General features: G+C 43.5%; 1 protein-coding gene across 4 annotated transcripts in view; it reads right to left on the bottom strand.

The window, feature by feature from the left end:
• Window positions 1-21,791, bottom strand: part of UBN1 (ubinuclein 1) — a 36,547-nt gene extending 14,756 nt beyond the window's left edge. For 3 of the 4 annotated variants that reach the window (XM_029949673.1, XM_029949676.1, XM_029949675.1), the window contains exons 1-12: window positions 21,674-21,791; window positions 17,361-17,648; window positions 13,355-13,441; window positions 12,672-12,767; window positions 12,178-12,312; window positions 11,358-11,461; window positions 10,215-10,653; window positions 3,423-3,493; window positions 1,661-1,790; window positions 1,366-1,484; window positions 982-1,110; window positions 653-796 (exon numbers count right to left, since the gene is read on the bottom strand). In XM_029949673.1, the coding sequence (XP_029805533.1) occupies window positions 653-796; window positions 982-1,110; window positions 1,366-1,484; window positions 1,661-1,790; window positions 3,423-3,493; window positions 10,215-10,653; window positions 11,358-11,461; window positions 12,178-12,312; window positions 12,672-12,767; window positions 13,355-13,441; window positions 17,361-17,609 (1,703 nt within the window). In that variant the 5' untranslated portion in view covers window positions 17,610-17,648; window positions 21,674-21,791. Of the gene's footprint in view, window positions 1-652; window positions 797-981; window positions 1,111-1,365; window positions 1,485-1,660; window positions 1,791-3,422; window positions 3,494-10,214; window positions 10,654-11,357; window positions 11,462-12,177; window positions 12,313-12,671; window positions 12,768-13,354; window positions 13,442-17,360; window positions 17,649-20,019; window positions 20,064-21,673 lie in introns of all 4 variants that reach the window. The other variant, XM_029949674.1, reaches the window with a different exon arrangement.
• Between the last annotated feature and the right edge of the window lie 7 nt (window positions 21,792-21,798).

Raw genomic sequence — 21,798 nt, 5'->3', positions numbered from 1 at the left:
GACGAAAAGAGTTACGGAGCTGGATAGTGATGGTTGCAAAAACAATGTGAACATATTTAAAACCACCGCGTTGTGTACCTAAAAATGGTTAAGACAGTAAATTTTATGTAAAGTGTATTTTCCCCACATTAAAAAAAAAAGAGCACAGAGCATTAGCTCTAGCTAACTCTCCTGTTCCTGCCCGTGTATTGCAGAGTCCATTTTCAGGGGAATCTACACAACCCAGAAGGTCAGCACTTAACTCCAAGAAGCAGCCAGCCCTGCCCCTCACAAATGAGACTTCTGTTCAGAAAGGGAAGACGTTTCCAAGATGAATCTACTTCTCAACTTCTACCAAGAGCCATTATCTCAAAACAGGTAAGAGCACAGTGACGTGGGAAGAACATGCAGCCAACTCCAAACTGAAGTGTGACAAAGAATACAAAACCCCAAGGGTAACTTCCCTCTTCAAGGGAAGAGTAAGAGCCATTCACAGCAACCAATATGCCCCCCAACTCCTCGAGAGCAACCAGAGATGAGTTGGCTAGACAGCGACTCCCTGAGGGAAGGGACCCTGTTGGTCTGGTGCGACAGAAGCACTCAAATATGTCCTGATGGCAAAAAACTCCACCTCAGCACCACAGTGACCACACTGGCTGCTCACGGCCCTCACCTGGCCTGCATCCAGCCTTTGGGCCACAGAGGTTTGACCTCAGCATCCAGAAAGGCCTTGACATAGTCTTCCCAAGACTGGGTCTTATTCCTCTCCAGATCGTAGCTCTCCAGTTTTATCTTCACCACGTGGCAGAGCAGCTCCCTAAAGAATAAGCAGAAGTCAGAAACTTCAAACTACCCCAAATCCTTCTTTCAAGGTTTCAATTATGTGCTTTCAGCAGCCCTGATTAAAGTAAATGATTCTAACCTTCATTAGAAACACGGGAACATGCTCAGACACTGGCCCCACAAACCCTCCAATGAGGCAAGGTCCCAGTTTGGGCACACCTGATTTCATCATTCCACTGGAATTTCTTCCGGGGTCCCATTATCCTCCTGCCCCCCTTTTCTTCATCTTCCTCCTCATCAGAGCAAATCCGCTCTCTCTGCTCCTTGTCTTTCTCCTCTTCCAGCATCCTACAGCGTGGACAGAATCAATGGGACCCTAAGGGTCACAGCCGCGAAAGAACAACTTCCTCCCACTCACCACCTCCCCACTTGCTCACCCCCGCCCTGGGCTTCTAAGAAAAGCTGCAAATGCTGCAGAAAAGCCCACAGTCTCATTCACAAATGCAATAATGAAAACAAACCAAAACAGAAAAAAAAAGAAAAGGAAAAGAAAGAGAAAAGTCAGGAGGATGTTATCCCGTGAGAACAATGGGACACACTTACTTGGCGACTTTGGCCTGTGTGTGTGCCTGGCACTCATCTTGGTACTTGGCCATCTGCTCTGGCATTGCCCTTCCAATGGCCTCCTTCAGCTTCTGGAGAGGTTCCTTCAGACGCCCTCCCTGCAGGAAGCAGGACACAGCGTAAGACTGGTTTTTGCATCACTTCCTATACCGAGGACACGCTATTGGAAAAACTACACGAGTGACGTACAACAGCAGAGGTGGCCATCTGTGAAGACTCAGTCACCCTCTCTGCGGGCCCTAGAGCCAAGAGACTCCATTCCAAAGTCACCTACCTGTTCATAGAGGTGAAGTTTCCGAGCACGTTTAACCAGCGTGTCCTTGCTGCAGGGCAGGAATGAAGCAAGATAGGCATATACCCCAGAACGGATTTGGCTACTCAGCTCCCGAGTTTGCACCTCTATGCTGAAGAACAGAACAGAGTCATCAAGGGCCCGCAGCTCACTGCAGCTTCTCTCCTCCTCAGGTCACCCTACCACAGACAGGAAAACTAAGAGCCAAGAATAGGCCAAACCTTATGTCACTGGTCACACAATGTAACTGAGTGACCAGTGCAACAGGTCTCCAGTAGTCACCAAATCAGAATTCCCACATCTGATGAACTCGGTTGGTTAGGTTAAGAGGGTCTAAACCCACAGGTCAAAGACAAGACCAAGTCAAAGGTAGTCAGGAAAACAAAACCTGAGAGAACAAAATCCAAAGTACTAAGTATCACAAACAATAGGAACATAAGAGCTTTCAAAATAGAAAGTGATTGAGTTACTTGGTGGCCAGGAAATACTTTCCAACAGCATTTCCTTTTTTCCCAGTTCTGTCCCTGATTAGGAGGTCAAGAAAGTCCTCACCCCTCCTAGTGTCTCCAACTAAATCAGCAGAAAAATATTTGTCTTGAATCCCTCGAGCTCTCTTTACTCGGCATGCTCCAGCAGGCTACCGGTCATACAAATCTCTCGTGTGTGCTGACCCTCAGGTGCTCTCTAGAATCCAGACTTCCTGACCCAAGAGGCCAATCCCGATCCCGGTCACTTGCTAGTATATTCCCAAATCTAGACAACTGTTCTTACACATGTGAAGTCCTCAGTTGTTGGGCAATAAATAAGCTTCCTCTACCGCATAAGGCAACTGAGAGAGAAGCTGGCAAGGCTGGAGGACCTGATACCAAGAAGCTGGTTTGGATTTATATGTGTGATTTTTCTGCTTTTTAATCCAATCCATACGATGCAACATCTCGGAGGTTCAGGCGTGCGGGAGGAGTGTCAGTGGGTGGTCTGTGCACACCCTGGCCTTGGGAGAAGGGAGAGCGAGACGAGAAGGACCCCAGGAGCGCAGGCTCCGGAGGCTGCCCCAGGTCCTCTCCTCCTTTCCCGCAGAGGTAAGCAACACCTGTCTCTCATCTCACACTTGCCCAGAACTCCTCTTCCGACTGGCCATGATCCTTATATGCAGCATTCTATTAACACCTGCTGCTTAAAGCTAGTAAGGTCTACCATCTCCTGGAAACAGGCATTTGGTATACCCAAACCTCTTAAAAAGAAAAAAAAAAAAAAAAAGAACAGGAGCGTAGGAGCGCCAGGGTGCTCAGTCCGGTGAGCGTCTGACTCTTGATTTCAGCTCAGGTCATGATCTCATAGCTCGCTGGTCAAGCCCCCACATTGGGCTCTGTGCCAGCAATGTGGAGTCTGTTTGGGGTTCTTTCTCTCTTTCCCTCTCCCTCTCTCTGCCCTTTTCTGGCTTATGCTCTCTTTCTCTCAAAAGAAATATAACCATTTGAGTGTCATTGCAACTACTGTATTGTAAAGGATGGAAAATAATTGCATATGTTAAAAAAATATGAAACTTTATAAAGTAAAAAAAATAATAATAAAAAAATAAAAAAAAATAAATACAACTAAACGTAAAAATAAACAAACAAAAATAATCACTGTTTTGTTCCTTCACAAGCAGTCATCTTTAGGTAGTTCAATCCACACCTATTTCCCTGAGTCTGTACAACCCAGGCATGGTGACAGCAGACACATGTGAACAAAAGATACTCACTCTAAGAGGGTGCCATTAACATCCTGGGTGAAGAACTTCTGTCTGCTCTCTCCTTCAGCAGCTCTGGCAGCCTGGTTCACAGCAGACAGTAACATCTGTTAGTGCACTTCCCTCACACAGCCACACACTCACCCACAGGCACAAGGCCAGTCCTTCCCTACAGAGCACCTGCCGATTGATGAAATCCTCACTCAGCCCTAGACTAAGTTCACCTATCACCACCCTATGCTCCCAAATCGGTATATCCAGCTTTCTTCAAAGGCTGCTGAAGCATCTATGGACGGTCCGTTCTTCCTAGGACTTGGAACACCATCACAAAAAACTCAATCAGACAGAGCCAAAGCAATCATGACACATTTGATTCAATGAGCTAGTTACCTCCTGGGACCAGCACTCTATCACCTCAGCTTTGAGTTGGAATTTCCATACCTCTACAGTACAAAAACAATCAACAACTTGAACAGACCGGCAAGAGGAGAAAGCCTTTATCCCCCTCACCCCTAAATAATAACAATGTGCACCTTTACCACTTTAAGGACATTGTGATTCTTGGGAAATTCACAATCCACTTACAGGTCATCACAAACTCTATTATCCAGACCATGGTAACCACTCACACGCCTTCCCACCTTGGACACAAAGCCGAGCAGACGACTATACAGTCTTTCACTTCACGCCAGAACAGCACCCCGCATGGCCGCCCTAGCAGGCAGCCAGGGCACAAAGTACAGCAGTCAGGAAAGCAATCTTGGCAAAAGTCTGAACCATTGGCTGCATACTGGAATCACCTGGCGGCTTTCCCCACCCCGGACCAAGTGCCTCAGAATCTCTGGGGACGAGGCCCAGGACTCTGCACTCTCTCAAAGTAACCCTAGTAACACTAATTGCAGAGGGGACTGAAAACCCTGACCTAAACCCAAGAGTTGCTGGTCCAAAGGCAAAATAAAATATCTAAAATCAGGCTTGATCTAGAATAATGATGGGAAACAAAGGCAGTGAGATTCTTGTCTAAAACGAATGATCCACCCTGATCAACCCCTCTGAGACTACAGGCACTAAAAACCACCCTCCACCTTCCGGTCCCCTCACGTGCGTTCCCTCACTGTAGCCTCTGGGGCCTGTTCCTACCTCTGACTGCTCCCTCTCTGTCATTAGCTCCTAAACAATAACAGAGCCAAGATTCTAGCTAAACCTACCTTCTCCCAATATCTTCTATTCTTTCATAGCTTCAAAATAACATATAATGTGTGTAGATCTCCCAAATCTAACTTCTAAGCTCTGAATTAGAATTTCCAATTACTTCTATAAATGGATGATTCCCTGGTATGGACACACAACTTACCCAAAACCAAACCCACCAGTTTCTGCTCCTCCTCCGGTGTTCCCCACTTGTAATGTATGCTCCATCCTCCTGAAATCCTTCCCCTTCCTTATTTAAAACCCTTAGGCAGCTCTCTCCAAGCCCAGAATCAAACCCAAACTCCTTTATGTAGCATTTATGATTCGCACTCCACACCACGTTCCAGGGGGTCCCCACCATCCAACAGCCCAGTGACTCCTCGTCCAACCTCAGCTCTAGGCCCTGGCTCCCTGTAAGGCCATCTCTCCACTGAGCCTGGCCAAGCCTGTTGCCTCCAGTCTGGTTCCTACGTACCTAAGGAGGTTTAGGAGGTTTTTTCTTATCTCAAGTCTGGCTGTCCACCTGACCATCTGCTTGGCCACACAAATATCACAGAGCTTACCTCATTTTGCTCTGTCCTACAGCCAGCTCTTTACATGTCAGCTGGTCCACTTATGGACCAAGCTCGTGGAAAACAAGAACTGAATCTTATTTGTCAATGTATTTCTCACAGCTGCCTGCTATGTAATAGAAGTTATTAAATGTCGCCTAAGTGAATGGATGAAGGAACAAACAGGTATTACTCAAAGAATGCAACCAGAGGAAGAAAGTTTGGTACGGACAAACAGAACCTGCAGAGGATATGCGAAATTCAACCTTCTGCAAACCCCTGGAGGAAGGGAAGTGCAAAGGCCCAGGATTAAAGGCGGTGAAATGGATGGATAGAAATGAAGGAAGGAAGGGAGGGAGGGAGGGAGGGAGGAAAGAAGGAAGGAAGGAAGAAAAAAGGTGTAACTTACAATCCATTCACCTGCCTATTTCTTACATTTGTTGAAGTATTCAGAATTCTTGGCACCTCTAAAATACTGAGAGTATGATTTTAATTTGAGAGAAAATAAAAGTCATTCTTTTGTTTAAGCTTACATACTGCTACTTCTAAGATCCAGAAGCACTTTCATATTAATTCAGTCTAATCACTACAACATGTATTTCAAACGCCCCACTGTTTGTCAGGCCTATCAATCATTTGGGTTTTCATTCAAATTTTATTTTAGGTATCAGCCAGTTCTCCAGTATGTCCAAGGCTTTCTGGCTATATAAATCTTAAGATGGTTTTCCAATGCCTTTTGAATTATGTAGACAGTATCTCTGAGGGTTTGGTTTTATACTGAAGCTAATTAGGTGCTGTATTTTTTTTTTAACTTTTTCTTTTTTAATGTTTATTTATTTTTGAGAGAGACAGAGCATGAGCAGGGGAGGGTCAGAGAGATAAGAACACGCAGAATCTGAAGCAGTCTCCAAGCTCTGAGCTGTCAGTACAGAGCCCAATGAGGATCTCAACCTCACCGACCAGAAGATCATGACCTGACCTGAGACGAAGTCGGATGCTTAACCAACTGGGCCACCCAGGTGCCCAAGTGCTGTATTTTTAAATAAATCCAATTAAAAGAACAATTGGATTTGTATCTGAGAGTTTTCCAGAAATAAGCAAGATTCCTCAACCCTAAGAGATAGGCTTCCTTAAGGAGTTGTATAAATTGATCAATCCTAGATTAACTAAGAAATGAAGTTAAACCAAACAGTTCAGTCATGCTGATTTATAATAGTTCCAAAAGCCCTTTAATGAGCTGTTCTAATTGTAAGAAAAGTCACTTGCAGCCTCTCAACACCTTGATCAGGGCCTTATATACTGAACCTGTTTCTGCTGACATAATTTTCTTTTTAAAAAAGATCATGATCTCACATTCGTGGGTTCAAGCCCCGTGTCGGGCTCTGTGCTGACCGCTCAGAGCCTGGAGCCTGCTTCAGATTCTGTGTCTCCCTCTCTCTCTCTGCCCCTTCCCCTGCTCATGATCTCTCTATCTGTCTCTCAAAAATAAATAAATGTTAAAAAAAAAAAAAAAGATCAAACAGATTATGTTTTTTCCTATGCTTTTCTCCTTGGATCCAGGTCTCCCTGGATTTGTGAGGCAGGGGTTCTAAGTCTATAGGAGAGTAAGTTGTGAGCAGTAGAGTAGAAGGGTGGGTGACATGAGGTCTGTTTTCTTTTCTCAGCATTGTTCCCGGTTTACGCTTCAGTCAGTAGACCTGGTCATCTGTATGGACCAGGCTGAGGAGCTGCCAAACTCCATCAAGACAGTGACCTGAGCAGCGCAACACACCTGAACTCTCCAACAACCAAGACAACAGGCACAATCAAGGCCTATAAAGTGAAAACAGGGTAAGGCCATCAAATCCAATCACTGGATTCTTTGGGGCCATAAAAACATACAGTACAAAGAAACAGGAAATGAAAAACAGGCTAACACAACAAGACAGCAGTGAACACCGTGAACTTTGCTCTGCATCCACCACCACGGCCTTCTAACATAGGTAAGTTTTCAGATACATTTTTTTCAAAGTTTGAAGCATCACATCTAGTTAGAAAGTAAATCTCCGCCCCCCTCCAAAATAAATAAGCTTTAAAAAAAAAAAAAAGTCGGGTGGGGCATGGGTGGCTCAGTGGGTTAAGCATCTGACTCCTGATTTCAGCTCAGGTCCTGATCTCAGGTTCGAGAGTCTGAGGCCCCGCAGCATAGGGGTTCTGTCTCTCCCTGCCCCTCCTCACTCACATGTACACTATGCACATGAGGTCTACTCCCTCTCTCTCTCAAAAATAAACTTAAAAGTCTACTTTTTCCTTCCCAGAGTAAAGATTATACCCTAAGGGATGGATACATACCAGACTAGGATCAGCTTATGAGACCATGGTAGGTGGCAAACAGGATCCCATACCTCTTCTTTCCCAGGACATGCATTCTGCCACAGGGGAACGGCCTCTAACTTCCCAACCCTCAGACCTGGTTCGTTCTTGTGACTGGCTTTACCAATAGAGAGGGAGAAGGGATGTGAACACACAATTTCTATGGCTAGATCTCCCGGGCGTTGCAGCTGCCACCTTCTCTTCCAATGTCACCCTGAAACTGCCATGCTCTGAAGAAACCCAGGGTAAGAGACCAGGAGGAGGGAGAGGAGGGATGTCCTGGCCACTCCAGCCGTCACAGCCCCCGGCCAACTTGTCAGCTGAATGCAGCCACAGAGTGGGCCAGGCAGGACCAGAAGAGGAACTGCCCAGAGTGAGGAGAAATGAGCTGCTCTTTGAAGCCCTAAATTTGGGGGCAGTTTTTTTTTTTTTACTTTAACAGTCGAAATTGATACAAGTTTCATCTAAGGCCAAAATTTTAAATGTAAACAATCTTATAAAAATAAAGAAGGGGGAAAAAAAACTACGGGGGGGGTGAAAAATAAAGTGAGAACAAATACGCTAGTAATGTTACAGTTATGTACATCAAGTTTAATTTAAAATTTAAAAATACAATGTCCAGTTCAAGATTGAGGACAGGGCTCCTTATTAAGGATCCAAGTATCCATGGATAGCTTTTGAAATTATATGCAACTTTTGTGTACCTAGGCATTGTTTTCCCTGGGAAGAATAGCCTTCCCAGCAGAGTCTCGGTGAGGCCTGGGTGTAGAGCACTCGGCACACATGGAGGAATCTCCAAGTGCCCAAGTACAGGGCCCTGGTGAGAACGGAGCACCTGGGGATCCTTTGGAGTGGCATTAAGGAACTTTCTAAAAATAAGCCTCCTTTTTCATGCAACCATCAAAAGTGATGAGGGCTTTAGATAATATTTATTAAGTGAAGAAAGCAGGAAACAATTATTCACAACTATCATTACAACTGCATAAAAACATATACACAGAGGCTAGAAACGAATATGCAAATTGAAAATAACTTTTTAGATTGGCAGAATGATAGGTAATTCTCATCTTCTATCCCACTTCCCAAAGGTTCTGAACGCTGTTATAGAAGGGCTAGGTGATGACTTAAGTATCAATTCCACATATGAATGTGCATTTTCAGTTCGTCGATTTATCCTGGTCACCACCTCCCCACCCAAACCCAACCACGCCTACCTTATCTATAGGGTCCCGAATCCTGTCTCCTTTGGGCCCAAGAGATAACTTGGCAATCACTGAGGAAGGACAGCTGGCTCGGGGTCCATCCAGTGGACTCCAGAAAGTGAGGCTTTCTTGAATCACAACCCAGGGCTGTTTCATGTTAAGCCACTTTGTTTCCATGGAATTTGTCCATTTTTCCAAGAGAGTGAAATAATCAGTCTAAATTACCAGACTAGAACACTACTGTGGTGGGCACAGGGGCATATCTAAGAATGTTTTTGACTTTTCTCTAAAAACACAACTGGCTACTGCCACATATACCTCACTCAACTTACTTAACAAGACTTTCAGAAGCTACAAAACAATTAGATTACAAACCGGAGGACTGAGAACAACAAGGAGTAATTTTTTTAAACATAAATTCTGAGAGCAAACACAGAATAGTATGCTCAAACATGCCAAGTTCAGATTCAACTACTTCCACCTACACGTCCTATTAAGATATACTCCGAAACCCTGACATGGCACAATTCATTTAAATCATCACATTCAGAGAGAATACTGCACACAGGGCAAGGAGGACTAGGGAACTGCGTAAGACATTTGATTTACTTCTTCTATTGTGCTCCAATACGTTTTCAAAACAAGAAAATCATTTGTACGAGTGGGTAACATTGTTCCCTGCCCTAAAACACAAGAGATATTACACAGAACAGTGATTCTGAAATGCCCTGAGAACCACTGGTTTAATGCTTACGCTATAGAGTCTAAAGCCACCCGAGTTGCATTGTAAGTCAGGATGCCAAGGTCAAATGTTTTTTTAACTAGAAGTCATCATAACTAATGACCTATGTTTGGTTTACGGTCAGTAATACATAATTGAATTGACAATTCTTAGCACTCTAGAAATCAATTCCCAAATGCCAACGGCTGTTACAGCCCAAAGACCGTTGCTGTTTTTAACAGGTCCTGGACAGTATGAAGGTTCAGCTTCTTCTTGTTCATCACACTTGAGGAATTCCTGTGACGGCTACCTAACACTGAGGATGGGCATGTCCAGGGAGCAACCGAAACCCAGTGGCAATTAAGCACACACCCTATGTGTGACATACACTTGCAAACCTTTAATTTTCAAAACCTTCAAAAGATTACTAAAATGACAGATCTGTCCCTCAGCTGCCTGCTGCCCACATTAGCGTCAGTCTATTGCACCAAAGAAAAGATATTTGTGGGGAAGAAACAGACAGGCAGGAGATGGAAAGAGAAATTCCCCCAGGAGAAAGATTTCTTTTTTTCAGGAGTAAAAGAATCACAAAAGGCCTAAAAATGATGCCTGATGGTCAGAGCTTACACAGTTTCCTCGCCCGGGAGAAGAGAGCTTGGAAAAGCTTACACCGAAACTGCCAACTCACTAAGGGTTGCTCTGGGCAGCGAGCTTCATGTGGTGCAGAACCAGTGTCAATCTGCCCAAACCGCTTCCAGGAAAGCCCGGCCACTCTGTGTCACCATACCTGAGCCAGCTCCTTAACGCGCTTCTCCAGGGGCGCGGGCAGGCCTTCGGGGAGGGAGGAGGGCTGCCTGAATTCCTGGTCCAGTCCCACCCCAAGGGAATCGCTCTCATCATCCATATCACGGAAAGGGCTTCCTTCTGGAGACTCACTGAGCAGCTGCTCCAAGTCCAAATCAGTCAGCGAGTCCATGGCAGTGGCCGCCTGGAGCAAGTCGTTGTCAGAAGTGGAGCCAAAGAGCGAGAGCAAAGGGTCAGAGGTGCCCTCCAATTCCCGGAGGCCCTGAGCTTCTGCCGACGAGACCGGTACGGGCTTATGGTCTTCGTCCCTCTTTCTCTGAGCCTCTTTCTCCTTCTGAAATTTCTTTAACATCTCTTTAACGCTCAAAGCCCCTGAATATTTCTTTTTCTTCTTCTCCTTACTGGCATTGAGAGCTGTGAAGCTGCAAGCAAGGAAGAAATGGGTTATGAAAGCTGCAGCACACCTCAACAGGGAAATTCCTGAGAGGCTGCCCCTGCTCCCAGTGCAACGGTCTCCGGGAACCTTAGTCACAGGGCACCCTGGTACTCCTCCTCCCTCCTCTTGGCATATGGAGCTCCTTCTTGCTGGGACCAAAGCTTGAGATTTAATATAGGTTAGCAGAACAATGTCACAGGATGCTAAATATCTGATGTGTTTTTAAAAACCACTGCCAGGCTGAAATAAAAGGTTGCAAAAAAGTGGTGGGGCCAAGAAAAATATTTAAAGAGGAAGAGCAGGAGCAACAGAAAAACAGCAGCAACTTGAAGGGCAGCTGGGGTGAGACCGAGTGAGGTGAAGAAAGCAGGACCAGGGAAGACAAGGGAAGTGGCAGTGCCAGAACTGGGGCAGAGGAGGGGTGCCCAAGAGAACAAGAAACATCAGCAGTCACACAGGGACAGAAATAGCTGCCAACACCGACAGAGGGACAGAGCAAACTCCAGTGTCTGACACACAGATGTGAGAGCACTAACTGCCCGCGGTGGCACTGTGGAAGGCGTGACAGGGAACGGGAGGCCAGGCCCTGCTGCCGCCTCTGAAGCTGTGAGGGGGAGGGCGCGTCAGCTCCCAGGTATCCTGGCCCAACAGTTCAGATTTCGTCCTAGCAAAGAAGCTGCTGCCTCTCACCCGGTTTTGGAAAACTTGGACTTTTTCGATTTCTTCTCTTTGTCATAAGTGTCATCTTTTTTCTTCTTCTTTATCTTCTCACCACCTTCCTTCAACTTCCGCTTCTGAGAATTAAAGACAAGGCACAGTTACATGGTTCCCTAACGCAGGGAGCAAGTGCACTACACAGCACCAGCCTTGCTCCGCCCAGGGTGCATCAAGAGCTATATCACCTCCTTCATGAACAACAGCTTTCAGACCAGTCCCTGAACCACAGACCTGCAGCAGGTCAACACGGCATTCCCGCCGCCAGCGTCTCCTGGAAGCACCCAGGGCTGAGGCAAGAGGCCATTCTGTAGCCGGAAACTTTTCAAGTAAGCTGTATGCAGGCCCTACGTCTTATTTTAAACATATGGGCAGTGGTAGGTAGATTTCAAAATAAACTTAAGACTAACTCGTTTTTGTTGGGGTGATGGCCCTGGGAACGCAAGTCCTCTATGTATCCAAAGAAGAAACACAGCAAGACTGTTGCTCCACAGAAGAAACACAGCAAGACTGTTGCAAACTCCCTTCACTGCCCCAGTCCCTGTCCTGAAACCACTTTGAGAAATGAATCCCTGCCGAGCCTGCTGGGACACAAGCACAGACAGCTGCAGGTTCACAGCACCTTGCCACATTCCGGGCGTGAGAGGTGACCCGTCAGCCTCGGCACGGCTCATGCCGTTCCAGCATCTCCTGAGCCATCCTAGACCAGCTCACGTCCTGGTAAGTCACCTACTGATCTTATAATGTGAAAGAAAAAAAAGCAATTCTGAAATCCAAAATCAAGTACTGTTCTAACCTTTGGAGATTTTTTCTTCTTTTCTTTAATGAAGTCATCTTCAGATTCTGATGCTTGTCTAAACTGCAGAGTTCCTGAGTTAATGTAAAATCCTCCATACTTGGTAGTCAAAGAAGCAGGAACAAGCTCATCATACTGAAGGGGGAGAAAACAAATGGTCAGCAACACGTCCTGGTACTGAAGTCCATATGCGCAGAGTGGGTCTTGACCGAGCAGACAGGACTGTGTTCTTCCGTCACCTTTCAGACAGCATGCTAAGACCTGCTTCTGGTCAACCACAAATGTCCAAGCTAAGGACGTTTGGAAAGACCTGGTCATCATTTTCAGTGAGGAAGGGAAGTGAGGCCAGATCAAGGGTGTCAATTCCCCTCGCTCTCACCAGACCACCTCTTTCTTCACACTGAAGGCATGCTCACACTGACCCCATCCCCACCTCCAGGCCGTCATCAGTAGGAGCTAAGGTGGTTCAAGCAGCATTTTCAGGACGGACTTACCGCCTCAGAGTTATCAATGAAGGAGTCCGATTCGTCATAACCATACCCCATGTCGATCAGGTCCTGTATCCGATCTTTTCTACGTTTCTTTCCACCCTAAAATTTAAAATAGGTCATGTGCTTTTTCTACATTTAACTGTAGTAAGAACATATAGCACGAGGCCTACACTTCTAACAAATGCTTAATTCTAAGGTCACATGCTTTTTTGATACACAGAATTAATTGTTGCCTTGAACTCCATCAACTAGTGACTCAAGGCTGTAAAGCAAGGGTGTCTCTCTCACACACTCTCACACACACACACACACACACACACCCCTACACCCACCCCATACCCCCTTCCCTGAAGACCTTTTAAAATATAACAGATTTGTATCTACATAAATGGCCTAAGACAGAAGAAGGAACTAAATGGCTTTGTATGCTTTGTATCAAAACCTTTAGTCTAAGCATAAACTCTAAAAGTAAAATGCCCTTCTTGCTCATTCATCCACTTAGCTTCACACACTAGTGCCTGCCACATGCATTTTCTGTACCTTAATGCATTTATCTAATAACTGCATTTTGTTCTCTCCAACCTTTGTACTTGTTTAGATGATAATCCACTAAAGGAACATAAAAATGTCTGGAAACCTCTCCCACTCAATGAGGTTGTTTTTGTTGCCCAAGAGAGGAATCTTACATATTTTTCTTCAAATTTCCGGGCAAGGGCCTCCACTTTATGCCTTTCCTTTTCTTCATCATTGAAAGGATCTGAGAGATCTTTCTTCTGTAAAGAGACCATTCCACAAAAATAAGAGTCACAAAAAAATTCCCACAATCCTATTCTTATGCCTGACTGCAGTACTGACTACTCAATACCCTGAAATTGAATAGAAACAACTATTTTTCAGAAAAGGGAAAATACATGCTACTTTCCCATCATTGATTAATTGGCTATTTAAGAAAGTCAAGTTTCCATTCATGTAACTCAACAAAACTTAACTGAATGTGTACAATGGCCCACCATAGCACTAGGTCCTAGAGGGCTCCAAAAATGGCAAAGGGCCTTTAAAATTCAGGGATGCGCAACCTACACAGAACTATGTTTCAATATGGTTGGTTTCCTCTGTACTCCTACAAATTATTTTACATATTTAAAAACATTATTCTAAGAAGGTCTAGATGCTTCATTGGACTTCCAAAGCAACTAATGGCTCAAAAACGTTAAGAACACACTGAAAGTAGTGCAAGTCCTTGAGAACTATTCGGACTTACTGGTTCGAAGAGTGGTATGAACTTGCACTTGCCTCAATGCTACCGGAAGTCAAACCCAGGTTCACAGCATTCCCTTTCCTTAGAGGCTTATCTTAATGGATCAGTAATCTCATCTTTTCTCCCAAAACCAATATTCACTCCAAATATTTTCACATGGATTTCCAAAGTTTATTTCTACTCTGTAAACTGCTGCATTTTTCTCATCAAGTACATTTTCCAGAGTTGGGACCTTGGATTTCTTTGGCAAGGAACCTTCATTTTAATAAAGGTCTCCTATACCAAATACATTTAAGACTTCAGGGTAGACCAAAATCACTAAAGATTGGATGCCTGTCTGAAGACAAAACTCAATTGCCTCACTCTACCACTTCTGCTTCCTAAAATCCCACCCACCCATAAAGGACCAGTTAAATGATTGAGGGTATACATGCATAATGAGATACTGGGGAACATACATATGATGCAGGCATCACCAATGAGTGGTCTTTAAAACATGCACTCGACTGTATCTCCTAATTTTTCTATAATGATCACATTCAACTTATGTGGTTAAAATAATCTTAAGAAATTCTACCAATAAAGAGCAGTCCTGGATTCAAAATGCACTCTTTCATGTCTCGCAAACAGTAGTTATCCAAAAGCCCTACTTCCTGAACAGATGACGGTCCAGCTCTGTCCCAACACAGCATGGGGATGTAAGATCTCCTCTGTCCAAGCCCTCCAGGGTGTGTATTTGTACTAGACTTAAACAATTACCACATTGTAACACCTGTTACCTGTGTTGGCATAAGTCTAAAATACCTACAAGACTGAAAGTTCCCTTGAGGCTGGGAGGGTGGCTTCTCCACCTTTATATACTCCTCGGCATCGAACATAATGCTTCTACATTACAAGAAATATATGACAAATGAGTTAACACATGAAACTGTCAGGTTACATAATATTTTGAACACCACAGAGTAGACACAAAGATTCAGGAGTTTTGAATCTGAAGACTAGGAGTGAATCCCCTGAAAATGAATCCAAAGTTCTTTGTGTATGCTCCAAACATTTTTCTCCAATAGAGTCAATAGAGGAGGACATTTGGACCCCTAAGAAAGGTGAAATCAAGGCACTGGAATTCTAATTCCTACTGATTCAGTTTGAGCCCATAAATAAAGACTTTAACCAATCTCTGCTACTGGGTCTTCCTCTCAAGGAAGATCATCCCATTCCTACTTTGGAAAAGAAAGCTTACATGGGTTTCAAATTATTTTTCCTCATCTTGTCCACTATCCCAAATATAAAAGGTTAAACCTTTGGCACAAACTTACTGGCTTTCATTCAGCTAATGGAAGCTGATCTTAATCAAGGAAACACATTTTTATCTGAGCAAAGAACGTAGATGATGCTTCTAACCAAAAGCACTCACCCCAGACAGCACAATGAATTAGACTGAAGGAGCACTGGCCACTGAGTTCTGCTGCCAGAAGTTTTGCCTACGTGATCTCATTCCACCCTCAAACACCTTATTTTACTGATCCTTATTTTACTAAAAGCTACCCTAGAGACCAAAATATTCCCAAGTGTGGGACCCCGCTGACCCTTGCCTCAGAGCCTAGTACAGTGCGCCACAAGAGGTGCTTGTGTTATCTGTTTCCTACTCATACTGTAGGATTCCATCTACATAAAACACAAACATGTGCAAAACTAGAGGTACCTGCGTGGCTGAGTCAGTTAAGCGGCCGACTCCTGATTTCGGTTCAGGTCATGATCCCAGTTTGTGAGGTTGAGCCCTGCATCAGGCTCCGTGCTAACAGAGCAGACAGAGCCCGCTTAGGATTCTGTCTCCCCCTCTCTCTGCCTCTTCCCTGCTCACATACTCTCTCCCTCAAAAATAAATAACCTGAGGCACCTGGGTGGCTCAGTCAGTTGGCCTTCAGCTCAGGTCATGACCTCACAGTTCGTGGGTTCGAGCCCCACATTGGACTCCAAGCTGACAGCTCAGAGGCTGGAGCCTGTTTCAGATTGTGTCTCCCGCCTCTTTCTGCCCCTCCCCAACTCACATTGTCTGTCTGTCTGTCTCTCTCCCTCCCTCTCTCAAATAAATAAATATTTTTAAAAATTAAATAAACAAACCTAAAGTTCAAAACTGATCTAAGCTGTCAGAAATCATGGCACTGGGCCTGGTCAGTATTTTGGAAGGACAGGAGAAAGGTTTCTGGTGTCCTGGAAAATGTTACATTTTATAATCCAGGTACAGGTTACATGGGTGTACTGAGTTTGTGAAAATGCATCAAGCTGTGAATTTACCATACATGCACTTTTATGATATACATAATTCAGTAAAGACTTAAAAAAATTTTTTACAACGCTAATGAATTATCAAAACTTCAGGTATGCTGAAGCTGGTGATGGGTACATGGGCCTTATTACACTATTATTCTAGTCTGTGTACATTTGAGACGTTCCATACTAAAAAGCAAAACAAATCTGCCAGGAAAATAGATACGTCATTTAAAAAACATTTAAGAGGGGCGCCTAGGGGCGCCTGGGTGGCTCAGTCGGTTAAACCTCCAACTTCGGCTCAGGTCAGATCTCACGTTCATGAGTTCGAGCCCCGCGTCAGGCTCTGTGCTGACCACTAGCTCAGGGCCTGGAGCCTGCTTCCGGTTCTGTGTCTCCTTCTCTCTCTGCCCCTCCCCCTCTCATGCTCTGTCTCTCTGTATCAAAAATAAATAAAACATTAAAAAAAAAATTTTTTTTTTAAAAGAGGGGCACCTGGTTGGCTCAGTCCATTAAGCGTCCAACTCTTGATTTCAGCTCAGGTCATGATCTTACAGTTTCTAAGCCAGAGCCCCACATCGGGCTCTGTGCTGAGTGCAGAGCCTGCTTGGGATCCTCTGCCTCCCTCTTTCTCTGCCCCTCCACTGATCACTCTCTCTCTCTCCCAAAATAAATAAACATTTATAAATAAGTATAAATAAGTAAAAAACACTTAAGAAAGCAAACTGATTCTCAAAAGACCTGAAGGCTACAACCCAATCCCGGCAAGTAAAACAACAAACAACTCCCACAAAAACAGGTTTCTATTCATCCAGGTAAAGAAACTATCAGGAATATCACTGTTTAGAAGAGATGAGCTATCAGTGTCTTTTCTTGTCTGTCCTTATGCTAACTAGGCAGAGTGAGATTTCATTGGAAAGAAAAATGTCCAGCACAAAATTCCAGTGAATGAACAGTGAATGAACAGTCATGGTTCTAGAAAGAATTCTATCCTTCCCACCCCAGAGGCAAAACCAGCGCACCTTGTGACTACTTTCGGCCGAATGCTGCCATCTCGGGGCAGCAAAAGCCTTTTGAGTTTTGCTTCCACCCTGCACAAGTCCCATGTGCACAGGATGCCCCGTGCAGTCTATCTGCAGACAGAGCCTGGGGCTGCTGGGGCGTACCTTGTCTGTGGGTTGAAGGCCTTTCACCTTCCCTCGTATGTTCTTCACCAGCTCTGGGTAGAAGAACTCTGGGCAGCGCTTGTGATCCGGCTCAAAGAGGGTGAGTGTGATCCGAACAGCTGCTGCAGCCGGCTCAGAGTCCTGATGCTGTTCTGTTCCCCCAACCTCCTCTTTCCGGGATTTCTTCAAAAATGCAGGATTCAGAGAACCTGGGAGAGAGGTGAACTGGACCCTGTGGGGCTCCGACATGGCTACCAACAAGTCTTAGCAGGTGTCACTGCATGGCTTCTGTTAACATTAAAAGAAGGGCCAGGTCAAACCAAGATGACAAAAATGATTTTTCCTGTTCAGCTATACAGATTTGTTTTAAAAACTTCCACTGTCAGTCAAAAAGAACCCATTGTTAAATCGACCTTAATTAATACTTAGTGCTTTTTTCCTGCTTCAATTACTATTCATCTTAACATTTTTATACTTATATGTTCACCCCAAATCCTATCATCCACAGATAATCAGTGCTCAGCATACTTCTGTCCAGTCCTTTTTTCTATACCTCGTCAAAAGATCCTTGATGTTAGAGAATCCATGCTGACAGAGTCGTAAAGAATCCTCAAAATTGCAAGACCACCAGAAAGTATTTTTCATTTATCTTTTTTTTTCCCCCGGCCGAGAATAATGTCTTTCTTAACATGTCTATGCTTTCATCACTGTCAGTATACCTTCGTTTAAAGCCAGTCTTCACAATGACAAAGTTTCCAACAGCTCACAGAAGGTACTGCCTCCTCTGGGGTAAGCAGAAAGCCAGCGTCTCAAGAGGACTGTGGCTCAGCTCACTTCCTAATGCACCAGCCTCTTCCACCCAAAACTGGGTCTTGGCACAGTGAAAAACTGTCACATCCCAGAGACTGTCAAAGTTACTTGGGAATGGTCAAAACAGATTGTAAAGCCCAGAATTCCAAGGGTTTACAGAATATAAATATACCAATACACACACACATATATGTGTGCCTGTATGTATATGTATTTAATTTTGCATGTTCTTTGTGTATGTTATGTCTGGCTTTTTTACACTCACACTTTAGTGTGAACTTATTTTTTTTTTCTACTGTGAACTTCCTAGCATGACAATAAGTAAGGATATTCATTGCAGACTAGGAAAAGTGATAAAAACAACCTCAATATCCAGCATTAAGGGAATTGCTGACAACACTGTATTTTTAAAAATTGATTTATAAGAGTTTGTGAGACTTTATAGATATATAATCCCTGTCACACTTTTTCCTGCTGTTATTTACTGTTTAATTTTTATTTGAGTAAGGAACAATAAAACATTTTAACTTCTCTCTCACATTGAACCCTAACGTGGCCTCTTCCCAGCATCTATCACCAAGCTTTCTTCCCAATGCTAATTTGGCATGTATTAAATAGAAACGTATTAGACATCTTAAGGTCTATTACTGAAACCCAACCTGTTAGATTAATCCAGTACAACCAGACATTCTTTAGCAAGTACTACACTGTTGTGAAAATTTTTATGGTGTATTTTAATATCTTCAATCAAAAGTTCATCTTTATTATTCTTCTTTTAAAAGTAACACTTAGCTATTCCAGCCTGTTTATTATTTTAGATCAATTTTAGAATCATTTTGAAAAGTTCCCAAGAAAAACTCACTATACTTTTGACAGTAATAAGTAGTGACTAACGCAGGAAGATTTACACATATCATACACAGCCACATATAAGAATGTACACTGGTACATAGGCAGTATTATTCTTTCTACTTTGACCAAAAATTGTGATCTCTAACACCAAGGAGTAAAATATCTAAAAATGAAGAGTTAAGGGGCTCTTGGGTGGTTCAGTTGGTTAAATGTCCAACTGGATATCGGCTCAGGTCATGATCTCACGGTTCATGGGTTTGAGCCCCACATCGGGCTCTGTGCTGATGGTGAAGAGCTTGCTTGGGATTCTGTCTCGCCCTCTCTCTGCTCCTCCCCCACTTGTGCTCATGTTATCTCTTTCTCAAGATAAATAAACTTAAAAAAAAAAAAGAGTTAAAATAATTCTCAGTAGGCAGTCAAGTGATTGCAAAAAACCATCGTGCAAGTGTTGAAAAGAAATTCCCCAAAGCACCTGGATGGCTTAGTCAACTGAACGTCTGACTTTGGCTCAGTTCATGATCTCATGATTCCTAAGTCTGAGCCTCGCATGGGGCTCTGTGCTGACCCCTAGCTCAGAGCCTAGAGCCTGCTTCAGATTCTGTCTCTTTCTCTCTCTGCCCCTCCCCTGTTCACACTCTCTGTCTCTAAAAACTAAATGAAATGTAAAAAATAAAATAAATACAACAAGCTAGAATGAAAAGAAAAGAGAAAGAGAAAAAGAAAGAAAATTCCCCTAAAAGAAACTTCCAAAGCTCCCAGGACATTCATGATGCACTGGGTTGTGAAAATAAATCACACCTGAAAGCGGAGGCTTAACAATCCCCCACTGACACAAGCAGTGGAGTTTCACTATAGGAAGGGAAGCTGTAAGTTAGCCCATGGGATATAGGAAGTTAACCCTGGAAGGGGCAACCAGGTCCCTGTCTCTGTCCAGGCAGTAATTTTTAAAATGTAACCTTATCATAATCCAGATTTTAGACACTGTATCTTCACTCACCTAGATGGTAAAACTGATTCTCTCAGTTGTGTGACTTTGCAGGCCTAAGAAGTTACAGAAATTAGACTAAAGAATAAAATAAACCTATAACATATTAGCACTTAGAAGTTATATCTTGGACTATATTTTATAATCATAACTGCTTGCTCCTCATTACTACTAAATTATGTGACATATTTAAGAGAATCAGACATATTAATGACTCAAACGTTAAACTTAGAATTTTAATTTCAAATGCTTAAAAAAAAACATAAGTTTGAAAGTGTTTCTTTTAACCTGATTTATACAGCTATAAGACATACAAGAGTTAGGTCTTTGGGAAGATATTACTAAGTTATAAGTTCATCATTTTAGAAGTCTGAAGTATTTGAGAGAACATAAAAACTTTAAATGTAATTTAAAACATTTAAGGGGATTTAACATTGAAAAAAGAGTTCACTGTTTAGGGGAACCTAATCTGTTAAATTAGTACCTTAATTGAAGCTCTGTCAAGGATCAAATACTCTTATTTTTATATAACTATTCTTACATTTGCAAATTAAAAAATTTGGGGAAGTAAAGCTTAAAAGGCTTAAGAAAACCTAAGTATTTAATTCTCAACTTTAACAAGTTGAACCTCACTCTAAGTAAAGCACAGAACTATACACACAAAAACATCCCTCTTAATAATCCTCAACTGGCATCACCCAAGAAATGCTAGCCATCTGTTGCATCTCAGTTCCTAGAAAACATGTATTTTTTAATTATACATCTTAACTATTGTATATTCAAACCAATTATCAGTGAAACGGAAAAACTAAATTTTGTTTGATTTTGTAAAACATTTATTTTAATGGCTTTCCTTTAACGTTTTTTTTCACAGCAGGCTGTCCTATCATCCCAAGAAATGTGAATTTTGTCTACTTTCTAAGTGTTCTTATTTTTGTTTCATGTCTTATTGCATTGGCTAAAACTTCCAGGATATTATTAAAGGTATCTCCTTCACCATGTTCTGACTCTCATGGGAATGCCTCTAGGTCCAATGTGACGTTGACTTAAAATTCTGCGTTTTATCAAATTGTTAAGATATCCTTCAATTCCTCAAAAATTAAGAGTTTTTAAATTAGGAACATATGTTGAATTTTATGAAATCATTTCCTGGAATCTTAAATGTGCTTCCAATTATCGGTTTGTCCTTAAGACAAAACAGTAAATGACAGCTCCTGAAACTAATTGCCGGCACTTTAGGGAAACCGAAGTCCAAAACACTTCCAGGCTGCGGACAAGCCAACTAGCTAAAAAACAAAAACAAAACAATACAAAATGCTCTGACAGCCAACGTCCGTGGGACAAAACCGCCCACAGGAGGTACGTGTGGATCCGCCACCTTTTCAAGGAGGTGACTCAAGAAAACTCTTAGACACTTAAGATTTATTCGGAGTCTGCAACTGGGACTGGGACCTTTCCAAAAATTTTTATTTTTCTCCCCGGGATGTTTGGGCCCTGCGCTGAACTGATGAGAACAAGTTCCCCATTCAATAACTTGGTTTTCACATACTGAAACTACGCGAGCCTCTGCCTTCCTGTTGTCACAACAGCCAGCTCCCAACTTCTCTAAAAGTGTCAAACTACAACAAGGCTTATGTGAGAGCCCGGTGCCGACAAAGACACGCACCTTTGTCCCCGGCGCGACGCAGGCTACGGCCCCAGGGGCCGCACTCGTCCCCCCGCGGCGGTCCTCATGCCGGCCCGGGCGCCCGGGCTGCGGCGCTGCTAGCGGCCGGCCCCCGAGCCATGCTT

This window comes from Suricata suricatta, chromosome 8, assembly GCF_006229205.1.
Source record: "Suricata suricatta isolate VVHF042 chromosome 8, meerkat_22Aug2017_6uvM2_HiC, whole genome shotgun sequence".
In the NCBI taxonomy this organism is placed as follows: domain Eukaryota; kingdom Metazoa; phylum Chordata; class Mammalia; order Carnivora; family Herpestidae; genus Suricata; species Suricata suricatta.
This window is presented reverse-complemented; position numbering and strand designations above follow the sequence as displayed.